The sequence below is a fragment of the Coturnix japonica genome, chromosome 1 (assembly GCF_001577835.2).
Source record: "Coturnix japonica isolate 7356 chromosome 1, Coturnix japonica 2.1, whole genome shotgun sequence".
NCBI classification, from domain to species: domain Eukaryota; kingdom Metazoa; phylum Chordata; class Aves; order Galliformes; family Phasianidae; genus Coturnix; species Coturnix japonica.
The window spans coordinates 103437249-103449873 of NC_029516.1; the positions used below are offsets into that span (position 1 = coordinate 103437249).

At 35.4% G+C, this 12625-nt stretch overlaps 1 protein-coding gene across 17 annotated transcripts in view; it reads left to right on the forward strand.

The window, feature by feature from the left end:
• DMD (dystrophin) overlaps positions 1-12625 on the forward strand; it is a 1014969-nt gene that overhangs the window by 373730 nt on the left and 628614 nt on the right. For all 17 annotated transcript variants that reach the window (XM_015884249.2, XM_015884262.2, XM_032449414.1 and 14 more), the window contains 4 exons: positions 2858-3099; positions 5201-5378; positions 8578-8723; positions 9487-9699. In XM_015884249.2, coding sequence (XP_015739735.2) covers positions 2858-3099; positions 5201-5378; positions 8578-8723; positions 9487-9699 — 779 coding nt within the window. The remainder of the gene's footprint in view (positions 1-2857; positions 3100-5200; positions 5379-8577; positions 8724-9486; positions 9700-12625) is intronic.

The following is a 12625-nucleotide window of genomic DNA, read 5'->3' on the forward strand; positions in this document are numbered from 1 at the left end:
AAACAAAATAAGAGGACTGATGTCAACATAATGAGTGAAAGGTGATAGTTGCTGAAGTTGCTAACGATACTGAAGAAATCAGTACTTCTCATGGATGTTTTGAGCTTTTAGTTTTCACCAATTCAGTCTGAAAATAAAAACATTAGAATTCTGCCGTCATTGCATTACCCATTCAAATTATTAGTTTTCAAATAGAAAGTCGGCAGGCTTTCCTCAAAACAAGATAAAGGTTAAGATTTCAACAAGTTCCATTTCTGGATTAGAATTATTTGAACATATATATGGGTTTAGGACATTAAAATACCTCTTATCATTTTGGCTTAGGTTCTTCTAGTAAAATTTATGATGTGCAAGTAATGGCCATTTTCTTGCATCCTTCTGAAAATGATATATTAACCTATATATGATAGGTGTTTTCTGAACTGTGAATTTAGAGTTTTAAAAGAGGGTCCCTTGGAGATTTTCAGAGGGGTCTTCATTTTAATAGGATATTATACTGTCTAAAGTGGCCTCCGTATTCTCTTAGGAAGCATATCTCTGCTCACTCTGATCTTGTACTTCCCACTTCAGTTATGTGAAGAGCAGAAATGTTTGTTCTTCTGTGGCTTTGTGGAATCAGTTATAAACTCAAAGTTTAGATACTGAAATATTAATGGAAACTGAGGAACACTGGATATAACACATATAACATGATTAAGAGGGATATAGCTGTGAAAGAAAGAAGAGGGGAGTTAATGAATGTAGATCATCATATATATACAGTCTTCTCTGAATCCTTGAAAAAGAATTACAAGGAAAAGTATTATTACATACTGAGAATTCATGAGTGTGCTTCATCTTGTAATCATAATATGGCCTAGGGCTACTTTGGAAACTGTGGCAGCTGAAAAGAGAGGAGAGAAATAAAAATTAAAGTGACCTTTTTATACTATCTCTGTCAAAGTCATAGGAAGCGTCCTCCAGGTTCGGAGGTAATTAATTATGTACAGAGTGTCAGGGATGTTTGCTCTCCCTTAAGAGCATACAGCATTTTTATAACCAAAGTCACAATGGGACAGATGCAGTTTTTGAAATACAGAATAATCAAAAGCTTATCTCCTATGGAAGTGTTTTTTTCTTGGCATTGACACACTCATTATGTATGTGTCCAGTCATCTTTGTTGTTATTAAGATACGCTATGCCATTCAGATTTATACTGCCTCTTTGTATATTGATGTATATTCATTAGACATTAAGACATTATTCATAAGACACGTTGAGAAAAGAAAGTTGTTCTGCAGCAATGTCTCCATCTAAAGACACACACACAAAACAAACAAACAAACAAACAAACACCACATCACTGATGGATCTTATTAAGGTGTGTCAAAATGCTGTTACCTCTACACACTTTATTTTAGATCATTGCTCAGTCATTAAATTGTGCTATCCATTTTCCTGTTATATGTAACTGTTGCAACCACCACAGTTATTGTTATGTCCTGTTAGTGCTAGGCTTCTTATCTTCCTGCATCTTTGCTTGTATTTTTTAAAATCATTTCCAATTTCCTTGGTTAGGGCAATATCCTAGAAATAGAGTCTGTCCAGGAATTCACTGTAAGGTATTGCAAAGTCATCTATTTACAAGTGGCACTGAATCAGCATTGAGCTGAATCCAAAATAGTGATTGCTGGAGAACTATGGAGTTCCACAGCAGTCATGATCTCCAATTAGTGTGATTTACCATGTTGGGTATATAATGGTCATTTTAAAGTTTATTATAATAAGTTTTCAGTATTATTTTTTGTAATGCCTTTAGCCATAATTAGGACTATATTTCCTAACTTCTACATAAAGCAGGTGATCATGAACTTCACAGTTTTGTATCCCTCATAGGGAATTTTTCTTGAATATTATAAGTAGATTATAAGTGCAGTGTATAACTAAGATAAATTGCATCAACAGCATCTTAAAAATCACAGAAGTATCACATTGAAGGCTTTTGTTTTTATTTGCATTTAAACTTTTGAAAAATATAAAAACACCTGAAATTTGATATTGCTAAAAACTTAGCTTTTGTTTTACTGGCTAACCAATGTATGACTTAACTGTTGATGTTATTTTAAAAGTTCTTAAACATTTACTTGATTGAGAAGTTTATTAATGTTTTTGTATCAGTTCTGTTGCTATGTGTGTCATTGTATGGCATGCCAAACCAAACCCTGGCTGAAAATAATTATGAAGAAGTGTCACATAGTTTCTTGGCTCTGAGTCATTGCCTGATGTCTATTGATAACGCAGTTGGAGACAGGGGACTTTACTACATGGTACTTTAGTCTGATCTGCACTGTTATTCTTAAGCTCTTATATTTCTAAACTACCATGTTGTGCTAAACTTAAGGACTGGATTATTAAAAACATCAAAATAACTGTGGAACCTTGTTTCCATGCAGTTGAAAATTGCCTTTAAAACAAACAAAGAAAACCACACAAGGATCTTATATGTTAAAAATCAGGTTGCAATCCAGACAGAGCTTTTAAAATCCAGTTATGACACATTATCTTACTTCTTACAGCAGGTATAATTTGTTTTATGCATTATATCACTACTTTCTGCTTTGTTTCCTTTCTTGTATGAGGCACCTTATAATTCATTCCCATTGCAACAAAAATACCCTGACAGTAACTTTAAGTAGTTCTGAAATTCTTTCTCCATTGATGTGTAACATCTGTATGTTCAGGATTGTTATTTGATGATACAGCATTATTTAGATTTATTAGCTCTCAGTTGTAGAAATTGGATTGTTAAGTACTGTAAACCGATTTACTTCTTTGTGAATTTTAAGTGTTGAGCTTCTTCTCTTGTGTTCTTTGTAGAGGGTTTGAATGCTGACAACATTAGACAAGCCTCAGAGCAGTTAAAGAGTCGCTGGATTGAGTTCTGTCAGTTGCTGAGTGAAAGACTGGCATGGTTGGAGTACCAAAATAGCATCATTGACTTCTATTCCCAGCTGCAGCAACTGGAGCAGACAGCAATTACAGCAGAAAACTGGCTAAAAGCACAACCCACACCAGCAACAGATCCTGCTACAGTTAAAATTCAGTTGGAAAAATGCAAGGTTAGAGATTCTACTTGGTTGTTTATTATATTTTATATTATTGTGTACCAATAGATGGCTTGATTATATCCTACGCTATTTCTTGTAGCCTGAAAGGCCAACTATATCCTCAGCTGTATTAAAAAAGGGGTGACCAGCAGAGATGGGGAGATTATTGTCCTCCTCAGCTCTTGTAGGGCTTCATCTGGAGTTCTGTATCCATCCCTCAGCAGAGGAAGGACATGGAGCTCTTGAAATGGGTCGAGTTGAGGGCCGCTAAAATAATCAGAGGGCTGGAGCACCTATGAAGAATGGTTGAGAGAACTGGGCTTGTTCAGCTTGGAGAAGAAAAAGCTCCTGGGCCTTCCAGTACTTGAAGGGAGCATATAAACAGGAGGGGGAATAACTGTTTACATGGGTTGATAGTGATAGGACAAGGTGGAATGGTTTTAAACTAAGACAGGGGAGATATCTGAAGCAGTGTTGCCAGCAGGAGCAGAGAGGTGATTGTCCCCCTGTACTCAGCACTGGTGAGGCTGCATCTCAAGTACCATGTCCTGTTTTGGGCCCCTCACTGCAAAAACGACATTGAGGCCCTGGAACATGTTCAAAGGAGGGTAACAAAGCTGGTGAGGGGTTTGGAGCACAGGCTGTATGAGGAGAGGCCGAAGGAGCTGGAAATGTTCAGCCTGTTGAAGAGGGGTCTCAGGGGAGACCTTATTATTCTCTATAACGTCCTGAGGGGAGTTTGTAGTGAGCTGGGGTCAGCCTCTTTTCTCATGTCATTAGTGATAGGACCAGAGGGAATGGTTTCAAGCTGTGGCAGGGGAGATTCAGGCTGGATATTAGGAAACATTACTTCTCAGAAAGGGTGGTGAGGCACTGGAATGGACTGCCCAGGGAGATGGTGGAGTCACTGACCCTGGAGGTGTTCAAGGAGAGGAGCGATTGGATTTTGTGTTGAGGGACATGGTTTAGTGGGAGCTATTGGTAATAGGTGAACGGTTGGACTGGATGATCCAACCTTGGTGTTTCTATGATTCTATGGTGTTTCTATATGAGGAGGAAGTTTTATCACATAGGGTGGTGACACACTGGAACAGGTTGCCTGTAGAAGTTGTGGGTGCCTCATCCATCCCTGGAAGCATTCAAGGCCAGGATGGATGTGGCTGGTGTTGTAGCCTGGTCTGGTGGTTGGGGACCCTGCACATAGCAGGGGTACTGTGTCATAAAATCCACTCTTTCCTGTGTATCTTGGTTTTGAACTGCCATGTAGAGGCTTCTGAAGGGGACAGAAGTACAATACCTATTTCAGAAATGTAATCAACATTTGAGGAAGAGTTTAAATGTGGAGTCCTTCTTACATCTGCACTCACTTCCTATCTAATACTTTTTGACATGCAAATAATTTGTAAATTGAGATGTAGTAACCAATAAATTTTGTTACATGCTTGTAGTTGCATGATTCTACCAAGTCTCTGCTTCTTGAAGCTTTCAAACTCAAACAACATTTGAGAAATAAATTTACATCTATCCTGCTATTATTCCTAGTTTTGCACATTTTCAAGCAGGTGTTCTGTCTTCTTGCAAAAAACTTGTTTAGAGAAGCTTACTGAAAGATATTAACTTTTCTCATTTCTTATTAAACGCTAATTTCTTATTAACTGCTAGTGTTACAGTCTGTAAAAGTCTCCAGAAGATAAGGTAGCAGAACCTCAACCTGTATTACATTACTGTGACACAGCTGAACTGCACATGATCTAATGAGACAGGTTCAGGACTATAGCAAATGTGGAATTTTTATCTCCCCACCTCCATATGGAAGGAATGCTCTTCAGACGTGGAATTTGGATGCACAATCACTTTAGTGTTACATTACTAAAATGATAATGCAGTGTGAAAGTGATTTTAAACAGTAGCAAGTGTCATATTGAGAATCAGAACTATTGATTGGTTAGAAAATATGAAAATATATCGATTATATTTGTTCTTACTATTACTGACTTTGAAATCAATGTAATTTTGCAGTGTGTAGTGAAATTGTGAGTTCATGGCACTAGTAATTTCAGTCAAAGGATGGCTTCATCTTGATTATTATTTCCTTTTAAATCCAAACATACAGGACGAAATCATTCGAATGTCAACTCTTCAGCCCCAGATTGAACGACTAAAAGCTCAAAGTCAAGCTCTGAAAGAGAAAGAAGGGCCAGTGTTTCTGGATGCTGACCTTGCTGCTTTTACCAGCCACTTCAAACAAATACTTGCGGACATGCACACCAGAGAAAAACAACTACAGACCAGTGAGTATTCATGACAAAAGGTGGTTTTGCCTGACTAGAATGCAAAGAATGAACTTACGCATTTTGCCTTCCTACTTTTGCCGTTGTTTCTGTTGCACTTAACCAGCTGTACAGTTTACTTTTTGCAATTGGAATAGTTTATCTGAAATTATGATGAAACATTAGGAAAACAGGGAAGGGTACACTGTTATATAAATATAATACATAATAATATTTAATAATAATAAAAATATATAATAAAATTTATATTTGGTGTAGTTCTACTATCAGATTTCCTTCTGACAGGACATACATGGAAGATTTTGTGATATGGCAATGTAAAGCTTTCTTTAGTTGGGTTATAAGACAGAGCTTTCTCTTTGTCAGTAGAGAAGAGAGGTTTGTTTTGGCAGTGAATCTCCTCTAGACTTATCTAGAATAGAAATTTAGCTCCACAAAACTCATTAAGCAGAATACCTATTTTAGGACATCTAGTTTATCATCATGTGGTGAACTGTTTCTTTTCTTCAGCATGAAGTGTATGATTGCTAGTTATGATATTATTTGCAGTAGTTGTAAAACATGTTTTCAAAAGGGACAGGATGCTATATTAAACTTGAAGGTGATTTTATTAGTGGCCCGCATGCCAATGACTACTGTACACTTAACATTTTTGATTATGAAATTAAAATTGAAGTATCAGATAAAAATATTAATTTAAATCTTTCTCAACAGCAGAGATTATTTTTCCCTTAGAGCAATGATACCTCTAAATGACTGTAGTATTTTGAAATTAGACAGAATACCAGCTCCTTCTAGTGGATCTTTCTGGTATTTCTCCTCAGTTACTTTATTGAGAATGATTCTATTTTTAAATAAGGGCGCTTTTTTTTGTTCTTGTTTTTCTTTTTTTCCCCAAAAGCACTGCATTATTGTGTAGTAATTATTTCACATATGCACACAAATGGAAAAGATGATAATGTATAAGTCAACTGATAAAACAAAATGCAAATATGCCATAGCATATGATGGAAAAATAATGTGTAGAATTTTATTTTTAAGGAGTGTAACATTTATTTGTGACACTGAAGATGGCTGAGAGATTATATATATATTTAAATTAACACTGTTTTGTTTGTTGACACTATTTGCCATCCTACCAACAGGAAAATATGGAAAATTTTATTTAATATTTATAATATTTATAAATTTTATTCTCCATATAGTTTTGTATAATTACTGTTTCTGCTTTACCTAATTTTACTGTAGCAAGACCACATAAAATAGCCAATTGATTTTAAGATAAGTAGTGCTTGTTACCTGAATTATACTGTCACAAAGCAAGGGCTGAGCTTGAGTTTTTCCTGCCTGTATTTGTGTACTGTACTGCAAAATGCTCCTTTTGCCTGTCCAGCCACAGCAGTAGCTGTCCTTCAGTGGCAGCACTGTGCAGATCGGGATGAGTGTCATAAAATGATAGAGAACAGAAGTCTCTAATGGTCTCTCATTCTTTTTATATGTCTGCTCTGCATGGAAAGACCTTCAGGTTGGATGTTAGGAAAAGTTCCTTATCAGAAAGAGTGGAGAGGCATTGGAACAGGCTGCCTAGGGAGGTGGAATTGCCATCACAGGGGTTGTTCAGGAACTGTTTAGGTGTGGCAATGAGGGTTATCATTGGTGGGCATGATGGGAATGGGCTTGTGGTTGGACTAGGAGATCTTAGAGGTCTTTTCCAACTTTAATTACTTAATGATTCTTAGTTTCTAGCTTACTTTTAAATGGTTCAGGTTGTTGGTTTTTTTTGGTTTGTTGTTTTTTTTTTTTGTTTTGTTTTGTTTTTTGTTTTTAATTATTTTTGTGTGTGTGTGTGTGTTACATGCACTGGAACAGGCTGCACAGGGAGGTTGTGGAGTCTCCTTCTCTGGAGATATTCAAGACCCACCGGAACGCCTACTACTGTGACCTGGTATAGGGAACATGCTTTTGCAGGGGGGTTGGACTCTGATCTCTGGATGTCCCTTCCAACCCCTATGATTATGTGATTCTATGACTACTAGATTATCTTTCTGGCAGATAAGAGTACTGTGATATTCTGTTATGATTTATTTACAGGAAATATTTTTCTGTGAAAATAAGTGTCTGTCACAAGTTAGTTTTGTTTGTTGTGGTTTTTAGGTTCATGAGTACTCAGTAGCTGTACAGTAGATTTCTTCATAAAATAAAAAAAATGACATTAGCATTTCCGAAACAATTTTCTCCACAAGAGAGAGACCTTAAGTAGATGTGACTTTAGTATGTTGTAGTGATGTCTTGCTGACAGTACAAGTTTTTCAAGAATCATTCTGTTAATAAACTAAAAAAATAAGTTACATTGAGCAGTGCATTCTACCAACCACTGTTTTATGAAAATGTAAGCAAGCTTGCTCTTGTCTGTCAAAATTGCTTTTGGATAACTGTATCAATTTTCAGTACAGTTCCTTCTGAAACACACACGAGATAAAAATAGTTGTAATCTTTTTTGAACTTTTGTGTACGTCATTATTACATGGTACAAATTGAAAATGTTTCAATGAACTAGACTTGTCTGTACTTTCCTCTATTACTGTAGAGGATGGCATAGTTGAGGGCAGACAGAGTATCTCTGCTTATGAGTTGCTAGTGTGTGCTCCAGATGTTGTCTGTTTATGGCAACTGTAATGTTGTTGTAATGAGCAGAGGACAATAAAATTCAGCTTTGCTGTAGAAGAGATCAATCTTCAAATCTTTTAACAGATGTCCTAAATAGAACCTTTTACTTGAAAGGAGATGTTAAACAGACAAGCATGGGCCATAAAAGACAATGCTGTTTCCTGTTACGTTTGTGAAATTAGATTTTGGGTTAAGTACAGTGGTTTGGATTTTTATCTCTAAACACACATATTTAAACTGATTTAGCCATGTAGATTTTCATTTGACTTAGAAAAAGAGAGTCAAATGATACACATCATTTTTATTTCAATGGCAAATATAACTATGAGAAAGAGTGTATTCTTTCTTCAAAAGTTTTCTTCCTCTATTCTTGGAAAAATGTGATGCTGACATACTGGATGTGTTACAATCCATTGCACAATGCCTGTTGAGTTCAGTAAGGTTAGGTCCTCTATCAAACATCTTCTTTCAACAAAACCAATAATTGTGTGTGAAAAGATTTTCTTTCCTTTTTCTTCCCCACTGAATGCAGTTTTTGACAGTTTGCCTCCTGCACGCTATAAAGACACAGTGACTACTATACTTTCATGGATCCAGCAGTCAGAAACTAAAGTCTCAGTACCTCCAGTTGCAGTTGCTGAATATGAAATCATGGAACAGAGACTCAGGGAGCTCAAGGTGAGTGTTCAGACTGTGGAAAGAATGTCTCAAATAAAAAAAAAATTCAGAGGACCAGAACCCTTAGTTGTTGATGAGTCTGTACAGTATAGATTATGTTATTTCATTTTTTTTTTGTTCATGTGAAACTGTTTGTGCTTTGCAAAATGCACAGTATGCATCATTTCATGTCAGATTTACAAGCAGACAGAAATGTGGGACAAGTTTTGCCAGTAGGTACAAACCTTCCCTGCATTTTAATGTTTGATACTGTTTTAAAATCTGATGAATAATAAGCAAGTTCTTTGATACAAGTAGTAAGTAACGCGCAGAAACAGGAAAGCGGAATATAGACAGAAGAAACTAGATGCAGGAAATTTGGGATAAGAGGTGGTCAAAATTTCAAATCATAAAATCAGTTCTAAGTTTACTCTTCTTCTCCATGTATAGTCTGATTGCTTTAAAATGTAGTCTTTAGGATCTTAGGAAATTCCTATTTCAAGTTATTGAAATGTAATTGAATGAACTAGTATAAACAACTCTGAATATTAATATTATTAGTCAAACTAAAAATTCTGCAATGTAGTTTGAGAAAAGCAATTCCATATGCTTTGGAATTTTTAGCAAAGATAACCTTTCGGTTCTGTGTGAGTTATCTTTGCTAAAGATAACTGAAATTAGAGTTTTCAGTCCTTGCTCCAGCAGCGTCATCTATGGCTAAGAAAAGTTTGTTCAGAATTGTCTTATACATAAGTCAGAATACTATTTACTGCTTATTTCATAGGCTCTACAAAGTTCACTGCAAGAGCAGCAAAAAGATCTGAATTATCTCAACACAACTGTTGAAGAATTGTCTAGGAAAGCCCCTCCAGAAGTCAGCCAGAAATACCGATCAGAGGTTGAGTTGATCATCGGCCGCTGGAAGAAGTTGTCGTCACAGTTGGTGGAACATTGCCAGAAACTTGAGGATCTTATGACTAAACTCCAGCGATTCCAGGTTATTATTCACACTCATCTGAGGTGGCTCATGGCCTTATGAATAGCAGAGCATGCACCTCAAGAAATAACAATAAAATAGAATATTAAAGGAGTACATAAAGTGTAAAGATTCTGGGGGGTCCAGGATGTATCTTTGAATTCTAAATAATTTTAACTTCATTGAAATTGCTATTAATATTTCTCTACTTTTTCAGTGTAGTTAAAGTACTTTGTATTGCAGCTGAAGTACCCTTAACCATAGTGACTTCAATAGATTCCCTTATGTAGTTAATGACATTTGTAGCATGGTAGTATCTTGGCAGCAGCTGCCAAGAATTACAAATGTGCCTCACTTGCACAGTTATGTGATTTTCAGGTATTTAGAATGACATTACTGAAAACTTATGGGTTTTTTTGTTTTTTTGGTGTTTTTTTTTTGTTTTTTCTTTGTTTTGGTTTTTGTTTGTTTTTGTTTTTCAATTTGTGAATTTCTTCTTATAAATCACATGTATCAGCATTACACAAGAAAATGATGTTAGCATATAGGTTTAGTTCTTCTCTCCCAGCCAAGCAGCTCAGGGGCTTGGGAACTGGAGCTTATGGATAGTCCATAAATCATTTAGGAAAACTTTACTCCAGTGTGCTCTCATCTTGTGCTGCATCTTCCTTCAAGAAATACCCACGTGCTCTGGCATGGGGTTCCCCATAGGTAGGGACATTCTTCCTCTCAACCAGAACTTTCTCTTGCTCCTTTACTAACCTGAGTGTTGTTGTTCACATTGCTTACATTTTTTCTCTGGCTTTCTACATAAAAAGTATATTTCAATTTGAAGTTTAGTATGTTTATTATATAGGAGAAGAAAAAGATAGCATTCATTTGACAGTGAATTTTCTTCTTCACACCACCTCTTAAATACCTCTTAAATCTATAGGTCTTGTCTGTAGGACATTTTTGAAGGAAATAAGAAAAAAAACCTGTCAGCAAGTAAACAACAAATGTTACATAGATTTTATTGCTATTGTTGTTGTTATTATTATTATTATTATTATTATTGCTATTATTATTACTATTATTATTATTATTGTTATTGTTATTATTATTATTATTATTATTATTATTATTACCCTACATTGTTTTGTTTTGTTTTGTTTTGTTTTGTTTTTTCGGAATTTGTCAACTTTAAACCTAGCTAAAGAGTTCTAGTGAGCAGTATAGGTAATAGCCACAATTATCAGCTGTGAGCAGCTAACACACCTTCGTGTCAAAAAAAGTGTGGTTTTGTTCTTATCTGTTGATGGTGTTCTAGAGCGTGGCAATCCTGCCCACAGCAGGAACCTTTGAGCTGGGTGGTCTAATGGTCCATTCTAACCAAAGCTGTTCAGTATTCAAAGGCTCTGTGATCCAATTGTGAAATTCCAGCCTTTGTCTTCTTATTTATTTATTTATTTATTTATTTATTTATTGCCAGAAGCTTAGGGATTCAATCACTGTTCTTAAAAGGAGAATGTGTTGAACCTAATGGCCACGCTCTGCAGAGCATGTATTATCAAAACTACCTGAGGTATCACTGAATACAAATTTTTGCCTTTTATGTTTCTTACTGAAATTGCTGTGGTATAAAACTTATTTTCTTTTTAATGCCTTGAATGACTTGCATTCCAGACAATTGTTTGAGATGTTGCAATTTATGGAGTGCGTCTGAAAGGGATATGTTGAAATCGGTGTTGATAGGGAAAATGCGCTTGCAATCTGATTCAAAAATCAGTTCAGATTTTTGTCATCTCTGGTAGCTGGAGACTGATTTATTTTTATTTTTAATGAATTCTATCAGATCTTTACTTTGCAGCTAAAATGAACTAGAAGTATTCATGTGAAGATGTAAATTTTTCATCTTGAAATATGATTCTGAACTATTTTAACAAAATGATAATTGAATGGACAGCTGAGACTTGAACGGTGTTTTTGTAATTGCTACTTTGAACTCTACTGATAATTTCTACGTATTTATTTTTATCAATCAGATGTTTTATTCCAGTTTTTATTGTATGTATTAAGTTCATTTTTTACGCATGTTAGGGCACAATTTGTGTTCTAATGTTATATCCTTTTTACTGATTAAATTCAGTTTTGTTTCCAGCTTTTAACAGTGATACATAGTTTACTGCTTATGAAAACGATTTGATGAACAAATGTATTATAATTTGCCTTTGGCATTTTTTCCATTTATCATTTTCATTTTAGAATGCAGCTATTCAACATAGGTAGCATTTTAGGGTAATTTTAAGTCACATTTTTTAAAGGACAGTTTAGATTTCTCATTGACTGCAAGAATAAAGTCTTTCATCTCTAGGACTGAGCAAAGCTGGATATGGTCCAGCTCTTGGTAGATCATCATATTTCATTCTTCCTTTTATGGTCTTACGTTATCTATGTAATGCTTCCTTGGCATTTGATGTCCAGCTTTTTTATTATTGATGTTTTCAATTTAAGCATATGAAATGCAAATTTCTGATTATGAATATTGTAGTACTAAAAACACTAAATGAGACTCAGTGTCTGTAATCCTCATTTCAACTCTTGTAATTGAGTCACTACATGATTTCAGTTTCTGGACTGAATTTGTTTCAGTTACTGTTTTGCTTACAACTTTCTTATTCTGTGTAGTGTGGAATGTTTTCTGTGTTATGATTAAGGAATAGGTAACAGAACATGCAACTTCCAAAATGTTCCTGAAGTTTATAGTTAATCACAGAAAGGATAGATGAGGCTGAATTATGGCCAATTGTGGACAGTCCGAAGCCATACAAGGACCTGATGAATGTGCATTCAACATCTAAATACAAATAATATCAGGAAAGCATAGACTTGAAAGATAGAAAATTCCCCAGTTGTAGACAGTTGGAACTTGGGTGGAAGTAGTCAGCTTGTAGGAGTTGATGACAGT